Below are 14,480 nucleotides of genomic sequence, written 5' to 3' on the forward strand. Positions count from 1 at the left end.
TATTAGGTATGCATAATATTATCTGCATGGTGGCGGTATCGGCTGAAATTAGCGTTAAATTTCAATATCGGACACGACCATTCCATTAAAATAAGTTGCCGATATAAAAGGCGCTGTTTTTGCCTGCAGCTGCAGCACAACGTGATGACGTTACAGTGGCAGCGCAATGCAATGATGTCACCTGGTCTCATGGCGGAGAGGAAAATTCGAAATGTCGGCAGTGTGGAAGGTTTTTTTCGTTGAGGATGTCGGATTCCGAAGATTTATGAACTACGTTGAGACTTGCTAAATCATCCTCAGTCTGAGATATTTTTCTGACGTAACGTTACTCGAGTTACAAGCCGTCATTTCTGACGTCATTGAGAAGCTAATAGCCGATAGCACGACTTGCTGGGTGAGTTTTAACACAGACATTTGGACGTCGTGTTAGCCCGTTAGCATGATTAGTCTTACAGCACAATGGATAGACAAAAACTTTGAACTTAAAGAGGCTGTCCTTCATGCACAAGAGTGCAGAAGATCCCACACTGCAGCTAGGAACCTGGAACAAGCCTCCACAAGTGAGACAGCATCGCAGGTGACTAATGCTGATAAATAACATTTAACACTTTTCATTTAATATAAATTAAATTGCCATGCATATGGCTGTTACTGAATATATGTCACCAGCTCTTACAGCTGTTACACTATTTTTGTAGCAAATAAGCCTAAATAAGAGGAATATGTTCTGACAAAGAAAAGTATATGAAATATCTATATCGGTTAATAAAACTACTACTTAATACTTGTACTACTATCTCTACTTCACAGTTTTTCACTTATTGCGTGACTTCAGGGTACGGAACCCCCACAATAAATGAGGGACTATTGTATACTTTTACATAATAATTACTTTTGAACAAATCTAGCTCACTTTGGTTTTAGACGTGAGCTGCTGTCTAACTGAAGAACTGCACAATATATTTAATTATGACATTTAAAAAGCTTTTCTTGTTTTCCGTGTGTTGCTTTCTAAAAACTTAGAAAGCCATGATCATCAGTGCTATCCTGTTCATATTTTATGATACAGATGGATTATTTTAATTATTAATCCCCCAAAATAGTTTCTGTTCAGGACAAAGGTTGGCAAAAAAAAAAAAAAAAAAAAAAAGCTACATTGTCTGTAAACAAACAAAAGAGCCAAACGGAAAACTCTGTGTTTTGTCTACACCAGCCAGATGTGTGTGCGTTGTGTCAAACTGTCCACCCGTGCCTGTCTCTGACGCTGTCCTTGTTCTCTGAATGTCCATGACCTCTCAGCCTGTTGGACGACAAACGTTGCCATAAAAACAAATGATCGGCATAACGAGGATAGAGAGAATGAACCACCTTCACATGCTACATTCACACTGTATGTCCTTCTTCTTGTCACACACCACCAACAAATGCCACACAATCCTGTGCACACATACTCACATCGATCTGATGTTTGTGTCATCAATAAGTTATGCATAGCTGTTAAATGGAAAATAAAAATCACCTCATCTCCTCCACTACCCTTCACACCAGTCATGTCCCACTTTCAGTTCATTGATTTGCATTTGTCGTGGTACCTGTTGAAGCTCCGTACGTTTGTTTAATTTACCTGTTCAGTTCACTCCTTCATCCCCTCATCCCCATGGTGTTTGTGTTTGTTTTTGTTCCCTCCTCAGAGATTCATCCATCCGTCTGAGCACCCTGTTCTCTCCATCCCCTTCATAGGAATGATTATAATTGTGGCTGTGGTCTGGTGCTGGTTGTCGGAGCTGGCGTCCCAGAGAGCAAGGTATGGGAGGAACCTGTCACTATTTGATGCACAATATACACAAAGTGGATCGTTAGTTCATCCAAAACGGCACCAAGAAAATCTGAATGGCCTATTTTTTATGGAGCATTGCAGAGCTGCAGTTTTAGTTTGATATTATTTCAGATTCTGTGATGAGAGGGAAAACTGTTTCTGGAAATTAATTAGCACTCCAGTACAGTCTGCTCCTCCATGAGCAGAAAGCAGCTCAGTTAGACACCAGGGATGCGTGGCAGCAAATTAATATTTAATTTTTGTTTCAAAAAAGAAACCTTCGAGTTCAACTAAAACAATTAAACTCTTAGTGAAGAACAAATATTAAAAAGCATGCTCCTAATTTTTAGGCTGAATGAAAGAATTTAATTTATTCTCAGCAGATTACAAATGTTTACTGAACAAGTGAAGTACATATTTTATTTAGGAAAAAAAAAGACACTACAGACAAATGTAATAAAATATTTCCAGAGGTAATTTTGTTGGTATTTAAGTGAAAATAATCCTTTAGCTTATATAAACAACGAGGCTTTGTGGTCAGGGCTTATTTGGTGCATGTGGGAACACAAAGGAAATTACAGAAAATATTATCAGCTAATGAAAATACTCTTTTAATTAGATTTGATGGTTTTTGTTAATGTGTACTTTAAAGGTCATTGTGGTGGGACAGGTGGGCAGTTTGACAAAAATACAAAATACTTCTCTTGAGAGGCAAAGGGCACGACATTTTTTAAATTGTTTTATACATTTTTACAGCTTTTGGAAATACACTTCACTGTTTTCTTCAAAGATTCAGAAATTTGCACATATTTGTCTTATAATCAGTAATATAAGTAATGTGAACATTTATGTGTAATTTAATTATAGATGGGTTAAAACGGGATTACTGTTCAAAAAAACATTATTTTAGTTAAGAAACTTTGCGTCAGGTTTGCTTTTTCCCCTTTTGTATGAAAGGCTCACTTTATGATCCTGCCTCTTAAGAGATCCATTTTTATTTAAAACTTCAAACACATAAACATGTTTTGTTTTTTCATTGTTTCGAAAGATGCCAACCAGAGACTCTTGGAGCAAAAACTGTTAGAATATTGACACAGTTCAATATTAAACCTAATTTATTAAAAATGTTTCTTTTTCTTGTTCTTGTTCTTCTTGTTCTGTTTTTATTATTGTTCTTCTTGCTCTTGTTTTGGTTCTTGTTTGTCTTGTTCTTGTTCTTTTTCTTATTTTAGTTCTTCTTTTTCTTGTTCTTCTTGTTCTTCTTGCTCTTGTTTTTGTTCTTGTTTGTCTTGTTCTTGTTCTTTTTCTTCTTTTGGTTCTTCTTTTTCTTGTTCTTCTTGTTCTTGTTCTTATTCTTCTAACAACATTAGAACTCCATGCTTGGATTGCAAAAATGATGATTCAAATCAGAAAAGTCATCATTTATTCTTTATTTTCCTTGTTAAAGTGCATAGTTCATGGATTAACAGTCACATAACACATTTAATTCTGACAAGTTTACACTCATCTTAAACTCACAAATCAAAACAATTATCTCGTGTTTATTCAGCTTGTACATAATTGGAAATGTGAAAACAATAAATTGTAGTTTGGGGGAAGTAATCAGGACTTTACCCTGGGCCGTTGTAGCTCTGTGGGTAGCACGGCCGTCTTGTAATTCTGAGGCTGTTGGTTTGAGTCCAGGTTGTGTCAGGAGAGGCATCCGGTGTAAAACAATTACCAAATCTTTCACATGGTGACCCCTGAAGAAGGGAGCAGCTGAAAGAAAAACAAAAACCCTTTACCACAACCAGTGGGAACAAAGGCAGCATTTAATGTTGGGTATCAACAAATACTTAGTTGTGTCTTGTATTTCATTTAATTTTGTTTTAAAACATCAAGTTACTCTGTGATGATTTAAGAGCTTTAGATTTCTTAAAATGTGGACGCTTGTCTTGAATCATCTATAGAAGACAGAAAGTCACAACGGGCTCTTAATGCGTCTCTTGTCATGTTTTCCCTCAGGGGAGTGAGGTAGGTTGGAACTCCATTGTGACTCTTACTGCAGCCACTGCACTCATGCTAGCCATGGCTAGCTTCCTGAGAGCCTTCGTGCGATGTTGACTGGATGGGAAACAGCTGCACGCGGGTGGACGTCTGCTTCAGACCAGCCTTCGTTCTCTCCCACCACGTCCATAGACTAAACAGGAATTATTTAAATGTGATACAACTGGTGACAGTGGTAGAAAACATGTGAATGGGTTAAGTCTAATGAGTCGGTACCAAAGGCGCACACAGACGGAGAACGATGCAGACAGAAAGCACTGACGACAATGAGCTGACCTTCAGCCCACGTATGGAGTTATTATGTCTAATAAATGTATTGTGAGGTGTCATTTGTCTTCTGGTCAACAAACATGATGTTTTTCTCTTTTAACAATGTGACAATATGAAGGTCTGACTTGTTAATGCTCACTAAACAGACTTAATTTAATTTAGCTATTTTTATTTATTCTATTGGTTGAATTTTGCTTGATTATAGTGACAGATGTTCAGGACGCTGAGTTCGCTGAAAATAAACATGTAAAACTTTCAGAAAATGAGCTGTTAGAGATCAGATACTTATCACAGATCAAGACATTTGTTTTACGCAGACCTTCCTTTAGATTTTGATTCATTTATTTAAAACATACAAATAACTGAATCCCTGACAATCCTTGCTGTAATGCAACCTCTGATATATGAAGTCATCCTTTTATTAGTAACTAATGTACAGGGACATTTTTATGATCTAACTTGGTATCTTCAGTCTTTTAGAAAAAGTTTTTTTTAACAACTCTGGGGGGCCCAAATGAGCGCTGTGGACATCTTTTCTTACATTTCAGCTCCATGTCAACTAGATATTATATTTCTGTTGGTATTTAATTGGCTTATTCTTCTGAGATGAATGTAGAAAATGGTTCTTCAGCTTTCTCATGGTACACAGTTTGAATGGACCGCCAGTTGTTTTTTGTAAAATACGAACAAACTTGACTGATTTCTTTCCACAGATGAAATAAATCTGATTTATGGACACGGTTGGTTTGTTTGAGGGTTCAAAATGTGTAAATAGGAAGACGTCACAAGAAATATTTGAAGCATTAATTGCATTTTATGTGTTGAAGGAATCTGTTTACATTTGTGAAATGTTCTTTTTTGTGACAGTTTTTTAGAGGTTAAACAAGCATGGTAGAAAATGTAGAAGTTCAGTATTTATGTTGGTTCTGTGCTACTTTGTATTCATGTAAATAGACGTGACATAAAGCACTTATGGGAGAAATAATGTTCTTAAGTCCATTTGTACTAGCTTTGTAGAAAGTTTACTCTATTTTGACAGAGTGTCATATATTTGATAACCAAATTCTAAGCTATGTTTATTTATGGGGACTTTATTCATTATTAGTATTTTAAATCATTTTCTCTACCCCCACCCACCCGTGTTCAAACACCATGTAACCATTTAAACTGGTGCTGACACTAGTTGCTGGGAAACACAAAATAACTCATTTTTTCACTTGGCTGAGTTTTAGAAATAAAACCGAACATTTCTCTCAGACATTTATCATTCAACTGAACCTTAACAAGCATTCCACGTGTGAGCATAAACACTGAGGATGTGCCACAAGACCAATTCACAGTAGGAAGTGAAGCCCTAAAAATATTGTACAAGTAAAAACTTCTTTATTTCTGAGTTTATTTTAGAGCATCATTTCAGAAGGCTCTATGTCGCACCGTGTTTCAAAGCTTGCTGCTTTACCTGTCTGCATTGTTGTTTTCAATATATCTGTGACTATTTTGTTACTTGGAGGTCTATTTTGCACTGCAAATGACTTGAGGAAATAAATATATCCAACCCAAGCATGGCGTCTGACTCCTGTCTTTTCCTGGGTGCTGGTCTCACCGACGATCACAAGGTCTGAGGTCTCGCTGGGAGCTCCATTCATGAAAACATCCATCCAGAGTAAGAACCATCTCGTTGCTGGTGTCGTGTTACAGGCGTGTATGGGTATTAATAATCTTCCTTCAGAGACGTGGAATGGTCTCAGGTCGTTTCTTGGCAGATGGCAGGAGCTGGTGTGTCAACGTCTCTGATGAGACCTCTAAAACTGCACTCATTACTGCACCGCCACAGCTCACGCTTTACTAAGATTAGCTTCAGATAATGAACTCAAAGTATCTTGGTTGGGAATCTGTGTAAAAATATAAAAGAAGCTTCACTGTGTAGCCTTCTGTTCCTTTTAAAGCAAATTAGTTTCCCAAGTCTGCTCCCTTAGGATCCTGAACCAGGACCCATTCTGTGTCAGAGCTACAGCTAAAGGATTAAAAAGTGCCTAAATGGCCTAATCAAATTGCCGTTGGCTTTGGTCCTATCTGTGCAGCAAATTCACCCCAAATCCCTTCCTAAATGTTTAATGTATTCATCTGACAGGCTAACAGGGACAAAGCTAATTAAAAAAGGTGAAAAGCAGACTGTGAAAGCGGCCGTGGGCAGTCTGTGGAGATAAAATGTCAACTGTCCAGGTCAACACATGTAGCTCTGTGACGTGTCTCCTGCTTGGGTTTAGTCACGCACACACAGCTACATAAATAACAAAATATTCAAAAATACTTAAAATTATGTTAAAACTTAGAACTTTAGCACTTTTAGGAAAAAAGTTGCTTTATTTATTTTAAATGAATGCAGTTTTGCGTAACAGACATCTCAAATTAGGACTTTTTATAATTCTTGATCATTTTATTCAAACATAAGAGCTACATCCACTGTCAGTTTCATAAACGGACTCTTTCATTTTTATTTGTATTTGTAAAGAGCTGATGAAGAAATTTGGTTTAAAGAATATCTCAATATGATCAACCCTACTTCTACAGTAAGATATATGTGGACAATGCTCAAATAACTCCTCTGGGGTGCTGATCACAGAAAGGGACTCAGATATAAAAGAGCGTTCCAACTCAGTGTCAAGAACATTAATAACCAACAGTTCAACAATGTTAAGCCAATTAGTAAAGTTCTCTATCTAAGGAATCCAGGTCTCAGGCTTTTCTCAAGATTAGTACCTCGATCTTATTCAGACCACACCCCAATGAAACTAATCACCTCCTCCTCCCTGTGGAATAATTAAAAAAACATCTAAAGACCTTTAACTGAGCTGGAGGAAATTAATGTTCAATTTATCTAAAAAAAAATAACAAAGAATTATCAAAATCTAATTTCGCTCACCTCATGAACTTAGTATGGAGGTGGATTTTAAATGTGTTTTAGTCTTTAGACATTTCACATAAAGTTATTAATGCTCAACATGATCCCCCTCCCTGGGCTGCCACCTTACCATGATGGAGGGGTTTGAGTGTCCCAATGATCCTAGGAGCTACGCTGTCAGGGGCTTTACGCCCCTAGTAGGGTCACCCAAGGCAGACAGGTCCTAGGTGAGGGATCAGACAAAGTGCAGCCCAAAGACCCCTATGATGAGAAAAAGAAATGGACTTGATGTTCCCTCGCCCGGACGTGGGTCACTGGGGCCCCACTCTGAAGCCAGGCCTGGAGGTGGGGCATGCGGGCGAGCGCCTGGTGGCTGGGCTTTTACCCATGGAGCTTGTCCGGGCACAGCCCGAAGAGGAGACGTGGGTCCCCCTTCCCATGGGCTCACCACCTGTGGGAGGAGCCAAAGGGGTCGGGTGCAATGTGGGATGGGTGGTGGCCGAGGGCGGGGACCCTGGCGGTCTGATCCTCGGCTACAGAAGCTGGCTTTTGGGATGAGGAATGTCACTTCACTGCTGGGAAAGGAGCCTGAGCTAGTGTGTGAGGTTGAGAGGTTACGACTAGAAATAGTCGGACTCACCTCTACGCATGGCTCTGGCTCTGGAACCAGTTTCCTTGAGAGGGGTTGCCCCTGGTGAGAGGTGCCGAGCAGCAGTGGGCATACTTATTACCCCCCATCTTGGTGCCTGTGTGTTGGGGTTCACCCCGGTGATTGAAAGGGTGGCCTCCCTCCGCCTACGTGTGGGGGGACAGGTTCTGACTGTCATTTGTGTTTATGCACCAAACGGCACTTCAGATTATCCACCCTTTTTGGAGTCCTTGGAGGGGGTACTGGAAAGTGCACCTGGGGACTACCTTGTTCTGCTGGGGGACTTCAGTGCTCACGTGAGCAATGGCAGTGAGACCTGGAGGGGTGTGGTTGGGAGGAACCCCCCCCCCCACCCCGATCCGAACCGAGTGGTGTTCTGTTGTTGGACTTCTGTGCTCATCATGGATTGCCAATAACGAACATCATGTTCAAGCATAAGGGTGTCCATATGTGCTCTTGGCACCAGGACACCCTAGGTCGCAGTTCGATGACTGACTTTGTCGTCGTCTCATCTGATCTGCGGCCACATGTCTTGGACACTCGGGTGAAGAGAGGGGCGGAGCTGTCCACTAATCACTACCTGGTGGTGAGTTGGCTCCGATGGTGCGGGAGGATGCTGGTCAAACCTGGCAGACCCAAACGTATTGTGAGGGTTTGCTGGGAATGTCTGGCAGAGTCTCCTGTGAGACGGAGTTTTAACTCCCACTTCCAGGGGAACTTTGAACATGTTCTGGGGGAAGTGGGGGACATTGAGTCCGAGTGGGCCATGCCTCTATTGTCGAGGCAGCTTACTGGAGCTGCGGCCGCAAGGTTGTCGGTGCCTGTCGTGGCGGCAACCCTCGAACCCGGTGGTGGACACGGTCGGTGAGGGATGCTGTCAGGCTGAAGAAGGAGTACTATTGGGCATTTTTGGCCTGTGGGACCCCGGAAGCAGCTGATGGGTACTGGAGGTCCAAGTGGCATGCGGCTCGGGTGGTCGCTGAGGCAAAAACTCAGGCATGGGAGGAGTTCGAAGAGGCCATGGAGAACGACTTCCGCATGGGTTCGAGGTGATTCTGATCCACCATCCGGCATCTCAGGGGGAGAAAGCGGTATACCACCAACACTGTTTATAGTGGGAGTGGTGTGCTGCTGACCTCAACTCAGGATGTCGGGGGTCGGTGGGCAGAGTACTTTGAAGATCTCCTCAATCACACCGGCACGTCTTCCACTGAGGAAGCGGAGCCTGGAGATTCTGGGTCGGGCCCTCCAATCTCTGGTGCTGAGGTCACCGAGGTGGTTAAAAAGCTCCTCAGTGGCAGGGTCCCAGGGGTGGATGAGATTCACCTGGAGTTCCTTAAGGCTCTGGATGTTGTAGGGTTGTGTTGGCTTACGCGACTCTGCAATATTGTGTAGACATTGGGGGACGTCCCCCTGGATTGGCAAATCGGGGTGGTGGTCCCCCTATTCAAAAAGGGGGACTGTAGAGTGTGTTCCAACTACAGGGGGATCATGCTCTTAAGCCTCCCTGGTAAGGTCTATTCAGGGGTTCTGGAGAGGAGGGTCCGTCGGATAGTCGAACCTCAGATTCAGGAGGAGCAGTGCGGTTTTCGTCCTGGTCGTGGAACACTGGACCAGCTCTACACTCTCAGCAGGGTCATGGAGGGTGCGTGAGAGTTTGCCCAACTGGTCTACATGTGCTTTGTGGACTTGGAGAAGGCGTTCGACCGCGTCCCTCGGGGAACCCTGTGGGGTGTACTCTGGGAGTATGGGGTACCGGGCCATTTGATACGGGCTGTTAGGTCCCTGTATGACCGGTGTCAGAGCCTGGTCTGCATTGCCGGCAGTAAGTCGGGCTTGTTCCCGGTGAGAGTTGAACTCCGCCAAGGTTGCCCTTTGTCACAGTTCATAACTTTTATGGACAGAATTTCTAGGCGCAGCCAAGGTGTTGAGGGGATCCGTTTTGGTGGCCTTAGGATTGCGTCTCTGCTTTTTGCAGATGATGTGGTACTATTGGCTTCATCAGATCGTGATCTACAGCTTTCGCTGGAGCGGTTCACAGCCGAGTGTGACACGGCCGGGATGAACTTCAGTTCCTCCAAATCTGAGGCCATAATCTTGAGCCGGAAAAGGGTAGAGTGCCCTCTCCGTGTCAGGGAGGAGGTCCTACCCCAAGTGGAGGAGTTCAAGTATCTTGAGGTCTTGTTCACAAATGAGGGAAAAATGGAACTTGAGCATGATAGGTGGGTAGGTGCAGCGTCTGCTGTGAAGTGGGCGCTGTACAGGTCTGTTGTAGTGAAGAGAGAGCTGAGTCAAAAAGCGAAGCTCTCAATTTACCGATCGATCTACGTTCCTACCCTCATCTATGGTCATGAGCTTTGGGTTGTGACCGAAAGAATGAGATCTCTGATACAAACGGCCGAAATGAGTTTTCTCCGCAGGGTGTCTGGGCTCTCCCTTAGAGATAGGGTGAGAAGCTCGATCATCTGGGAGGGACTCAGAGTAGAGCCGCTGCTTCTCCACGTCGAGAGGAGCCAGTTGAGGTGGCTCGGGCATCTGGTTAGGATGCCTCCTGGATGCCTCCCTGGTGAGGTGTTCCAGACACGTCCCACCGGGAGGAGACCCAGAGGAAAACCCATGACACGCTGGAGGGACTATGTTTCTCGGCTGGCCTGGGAACGCCTCGGGATTCCCCTGGAGGAGCTGGACCAAGTGGCTGGGGAGAGGGAAGTCTGGGCCTCCCTACTTAGGCTGCTATCCCCACGACCCGACCCCGGATAAGCGGAAGAAAATGGATGGATGGATGGATGGATGGATGATCATGTTTACAAACACTTAATATGTCATTCATTCCTTCATTCAACCTTTATTTATGTGGGCTAGTCTCATTTAGCCACGAGGACTCATTTACAAGAGAGACCTGTTCCAGACAGAACATATAAAGTACAGACAACAATAATAAACAACAATAACAATAAACTACAGTAAAATGCAATTAAAATATGAATAGTGTATAAAACATTAAATCAGGGTGCTGTAAAACAGGGTAAAATACTAAAAACAAGAACATATTTGCTTTAATTTTTCCATTGACATTATCAAATGTTTGAAACCCCTTAAATAAATTAAGGTGGACAGCTTCAGTTCTTGTTGCAAGGTGTTCCAGGTTGCAGGAACAGGTCATTCTGGAAACATAAATGCTTCTTAAAGCTTTGTTAATGTATATTTCTGTGACTGCTGTTTTCACAGATTTTAGATTAACTAAACTGTGGTGATCCTCGAGGATGAAACTTCCTGTGTTTTTTTTTTTTACTCCAATGGGAGGAACAGGTTTGTTGAAACTCCCAGCTATGAGTAGATGGGGCGCAGCCAGTGCAGGACAGCCACGGTGCCTGGTTTCAGTTGTTGAGTCTTTGTGATATACAGGTACAGTGCTGGAGCTGGAGTGTGACAAATGAAGTCTGGAGGTGAACAGCTTAACACTCAATAAAACACAGTTGTAAAACAAAAAGCAGTTCAACTTTAAAATGTATGACCACATTTTCAAAATATATCTTAAAATACCACAAACTAGCACTTCGTACACTTTGTACAATCATGTGTTTTCTGAAAAGTAGGGATTTTAGTGTTTTTCAAGTCCTTTTTGATATCATCCATCATCTTTACCCGCTTCTTCCTTTCTGGGTCAAGGGGGTCTCTGGTGCCCATATCCAGCAGTCACTGTGAGAGAGGCAGGGGACACCCTGGACAGGTCTTCAGTCCATCACAGGGACACATAGAGACAAACGGCCCCTTTATTTATTTATTTTTATGAATAAATTACGTATGCTTTTTGAGATATTTTCTACAGCAGCTGTATTTTCAGAGTCTCAGTGGGTAAAACCTTTTAGTTTGTTAAGATGCAATGAGTGTCACTGAAGAATATTCCAGTGAGTGCTGCAGATCTTACTGTAACTGCTCAGGATGAGTCATTAGTAAAAGTAGAAAGGTGGATGAAGCCAGATCTTTTTCACAAGGATGACATCTTGACAGAAAGGCTCTGACTCAGTTCAGGTGGCTCTATAATCCCTGTTCGGGTTAGAAAATGTACATGTGAAGCAGTTAATTCTGTTCTGTTTACTAAAAAAATGTCTAAAAATAATAAAAAAAACAAACAAACAGCAAAAGGTTTATCACCTGACTCGGGGGGAGATTAACTTGGGGGCACCCGCTGCGACCTGACTGAGTATCCTGAGAATGCCTTCTGCATGTGTCACAGTTATTCTTACCTCCCACTTCTTCATCAACATGTCAGCTGGTGTCAACCAGAGCTGAGTCACATCATCGTGACACCAACCAAAACTCAGCGTTTACGACTCCTCACAACGAACATTGTTTCTGCTAACTTCATCATGAATATTCACTGACCACAGCTGGAAACAAACAAACATGTTCTCATTTAAACAGGAGCAAATTAAACCAGCAGTTGTTTTTTTATTAGCTGAAAACAACATTTGTTATGACAAATAAAAACATCTAACAGTATAGCTTGTTGTGTCTAGCCCTCACCCGGTCACACCTGTTTCCCATTCCCATTAGCCTCAGGTGCAGGCACTTGTCTCATTAGCCCCAGCATGTATTCCCTGTTTCTCACTGCTCTCCAGTTGAGCATTATTAGTTTCCATGCCAAATCCAGATCTCCCTGTTTCGTTGTCTCGTCTTGTTCTGTCTGCATTCTGGGTCTTAACCTGCTGCTAAAACCACAACACTCAATGTACAATAATGATGAAAATAGTAATAAATCAAATTATACTGAAGGAGCAGGAGCCATCTTGTTTTTGATCTGAAAGGACCTTCTAGTTCTAGTCTTTGAAATTAACATGAACAACATTACATCAACATACAGAAACAATATAATTGATTCCAGTTGAGTATAAATAAATTAGTAATACTAATTTTAACACTGTGTCTTTTTCCTACCATAATAGTAGCAGCTGGTAATATTCCAATGTTCTTGCCACAATGAGCTAAAGAAGCTACCAAAATGAAGGAAAACAGGCAGGAGGGACCTAGCTGTAAACAACATGGAAACGACAGTGTGTAACTTTGATCAACAAGCTCATAAAGAAGGCTGGATCAGTTCTAGGGACTCCTCTAGAACCTTTGGAGATGATTGTACAATGAAGGATTCTTCATAAAATGAAGAACATTGTAGACAACCCTCAGCATCCTCTTCATCAGACTGTCATACAACAACAAAGTGTCTTCAGTCAGAGGCTTCTTCAAATCCATTGTAGGACAGATTGCTACAAGAGATCCTTCTTGCCCACAGCCATCAGCATCTAGAACAACTCTTTAATGAAACCAGGATGATGAGTTACCACAACATATAATTGCCCTCTGGGATTAATAAAGTATTTTTGAATTTGAATTTGAATATGAATTGTAGATACAGCAGATGGAAGCTCACTTTGCGTAAAAGGATAAAGCTGTCTTACTCGTTCTCTAGAGGTAACTAATGTTATTAACAGAGCTCATCCATCCATCCATCCAGCCAGCCATCAATCCATCCATCCATCCATCCATCCATCCATAGACATCCACTTGGTCCAGCTCATCCGGGGGAATCCCGAGGCGTTCCCAGGCCAGCCGAGAAACATAGTCCCTCCAGCGTGTCCTGGGTCTTCCTCTGGGTCTCCTCCCGGTGGGACGTGTCCAGAACACCTCACTAGGGAGGCGGCCAGGAGGCATCCCAACCAGATGCCCAAGCCATCTCAACTGGCTCCTCTCGACGTGGAGAAGCAGCGGCTCTACTCTGAGTCCCTCCCGGATGATCGAGCTTCTCACCCTATCTCTAAGGGAGAGCCCAGACACCCTGCGGAGAAAACTCATTTCGGCCGCTTGTATCTGAGATCTCGTTCTTTCGGTCACAACCCAAAGCTCATGACCATAGATGAGGGTAGGAACGTAGATCGATCGATAAATTGAAAGCGTCACCTTTTGACTCAGTTCTCTCTTCACCACGACAGACCGGTACAGCGCCCGCATCACTGCCAATGCCGCGCCTATCTGCCTATCAATCTCCCGCTCAAGACCCTATGATACTTGAACTCCTCCACTTTGGGCAGGATCTCCTCCCCGACCTGGATTTATCAGAGTTAATTAACAAAATTAGTTTAAACCATCTTATAATTTATGTCACATCTTGAAACAGAGGTCCAGTGAGGTCTGCTCCTGGTGGTCTATGAAGAATGATGAGGCATCTTCTGACAGTCTGTCTGGACCAAACTCAGAAATTTAGACCCAAAGTTTGGTCAAATCCACCCAGTCTATGACCCAACAGTATTTAAATAAGAACAATTAACAAAAACCAAACATAAATAATAGACCCCATTTCCCTTTAATCTGTTATCACCATGTCACTGAAGCTTACCCGCTCATGTATTGACTGTTATGACACTGTTGCTACCTTGTTTGGTGGCTTCAAGTCATGAAAGAGACTGACTTCAAGCCCTCCATACCACCCTTATCCTTTCATAAATCACACTGACTCAGCTAGATGGCACCCCAGACCTGTCTTCAAGTGTTTAGTGAAAGGAATTAATGATAGGATCTAAATATTGGTGACAAATTGCAAACAGGTTTAGAAAGGGAGTTCCCAAAATGTCTTAAAACGTTTGTGAGGGTTCACAGTCTCCTTGCAGAAGTTGCTGGGCTTTGCCTTCCTGTCTCAGAAACGTTGAACATGTCATAAAGTTTTAAAGACAAGTTGTCTCATAAAATAGTCACAGTAGTCATTGAAGGTATCAGAGCTGTATTTTATGTCAATATGTATATAA

General features: G+C 42.4%; 1 protein-coding gene across 1 annotated transcript in view; it reads left to right on the forward strand.

Moving 5' to 3' along the window:
* The window catches only part of LOC119415830 (coiled-coil domain-containing protein 136), a gene marked incomplete in the record, with an annotated part of 48,586 nt that extends 42,901 nt beyond the window's left edge, over window positions 1–5,685 (forward strand). The window contains 2 exon segments of the mRNA XM_037683002.1: window positions 1,692–1,804; window positions 3,821–5,685. Of these exon segments, the coding sequence (XP_037538930.1) occupies window positions 1,692–1,804; window positions 3,821–3,833 (126 nt within the window).
* Window positions 5,686–14,480: the final 8,795 nt, after the last annotated feature.

The sequence above is a fragment of the Nematolebias whitei genome, chromosome 10, assembly GCF_014905685.2.
Source record: "Nematolebias whitei isolate Nwh7 chromosome 10, NemWhi1, whole genome shotgun sequence".
Lineage (NCBI taxonomy): Eukaryota > Metazoa > Chordata > Actinopteri > Cyprinodontiformes > Rivulidae > Nematolebias > Nematolebias whitei.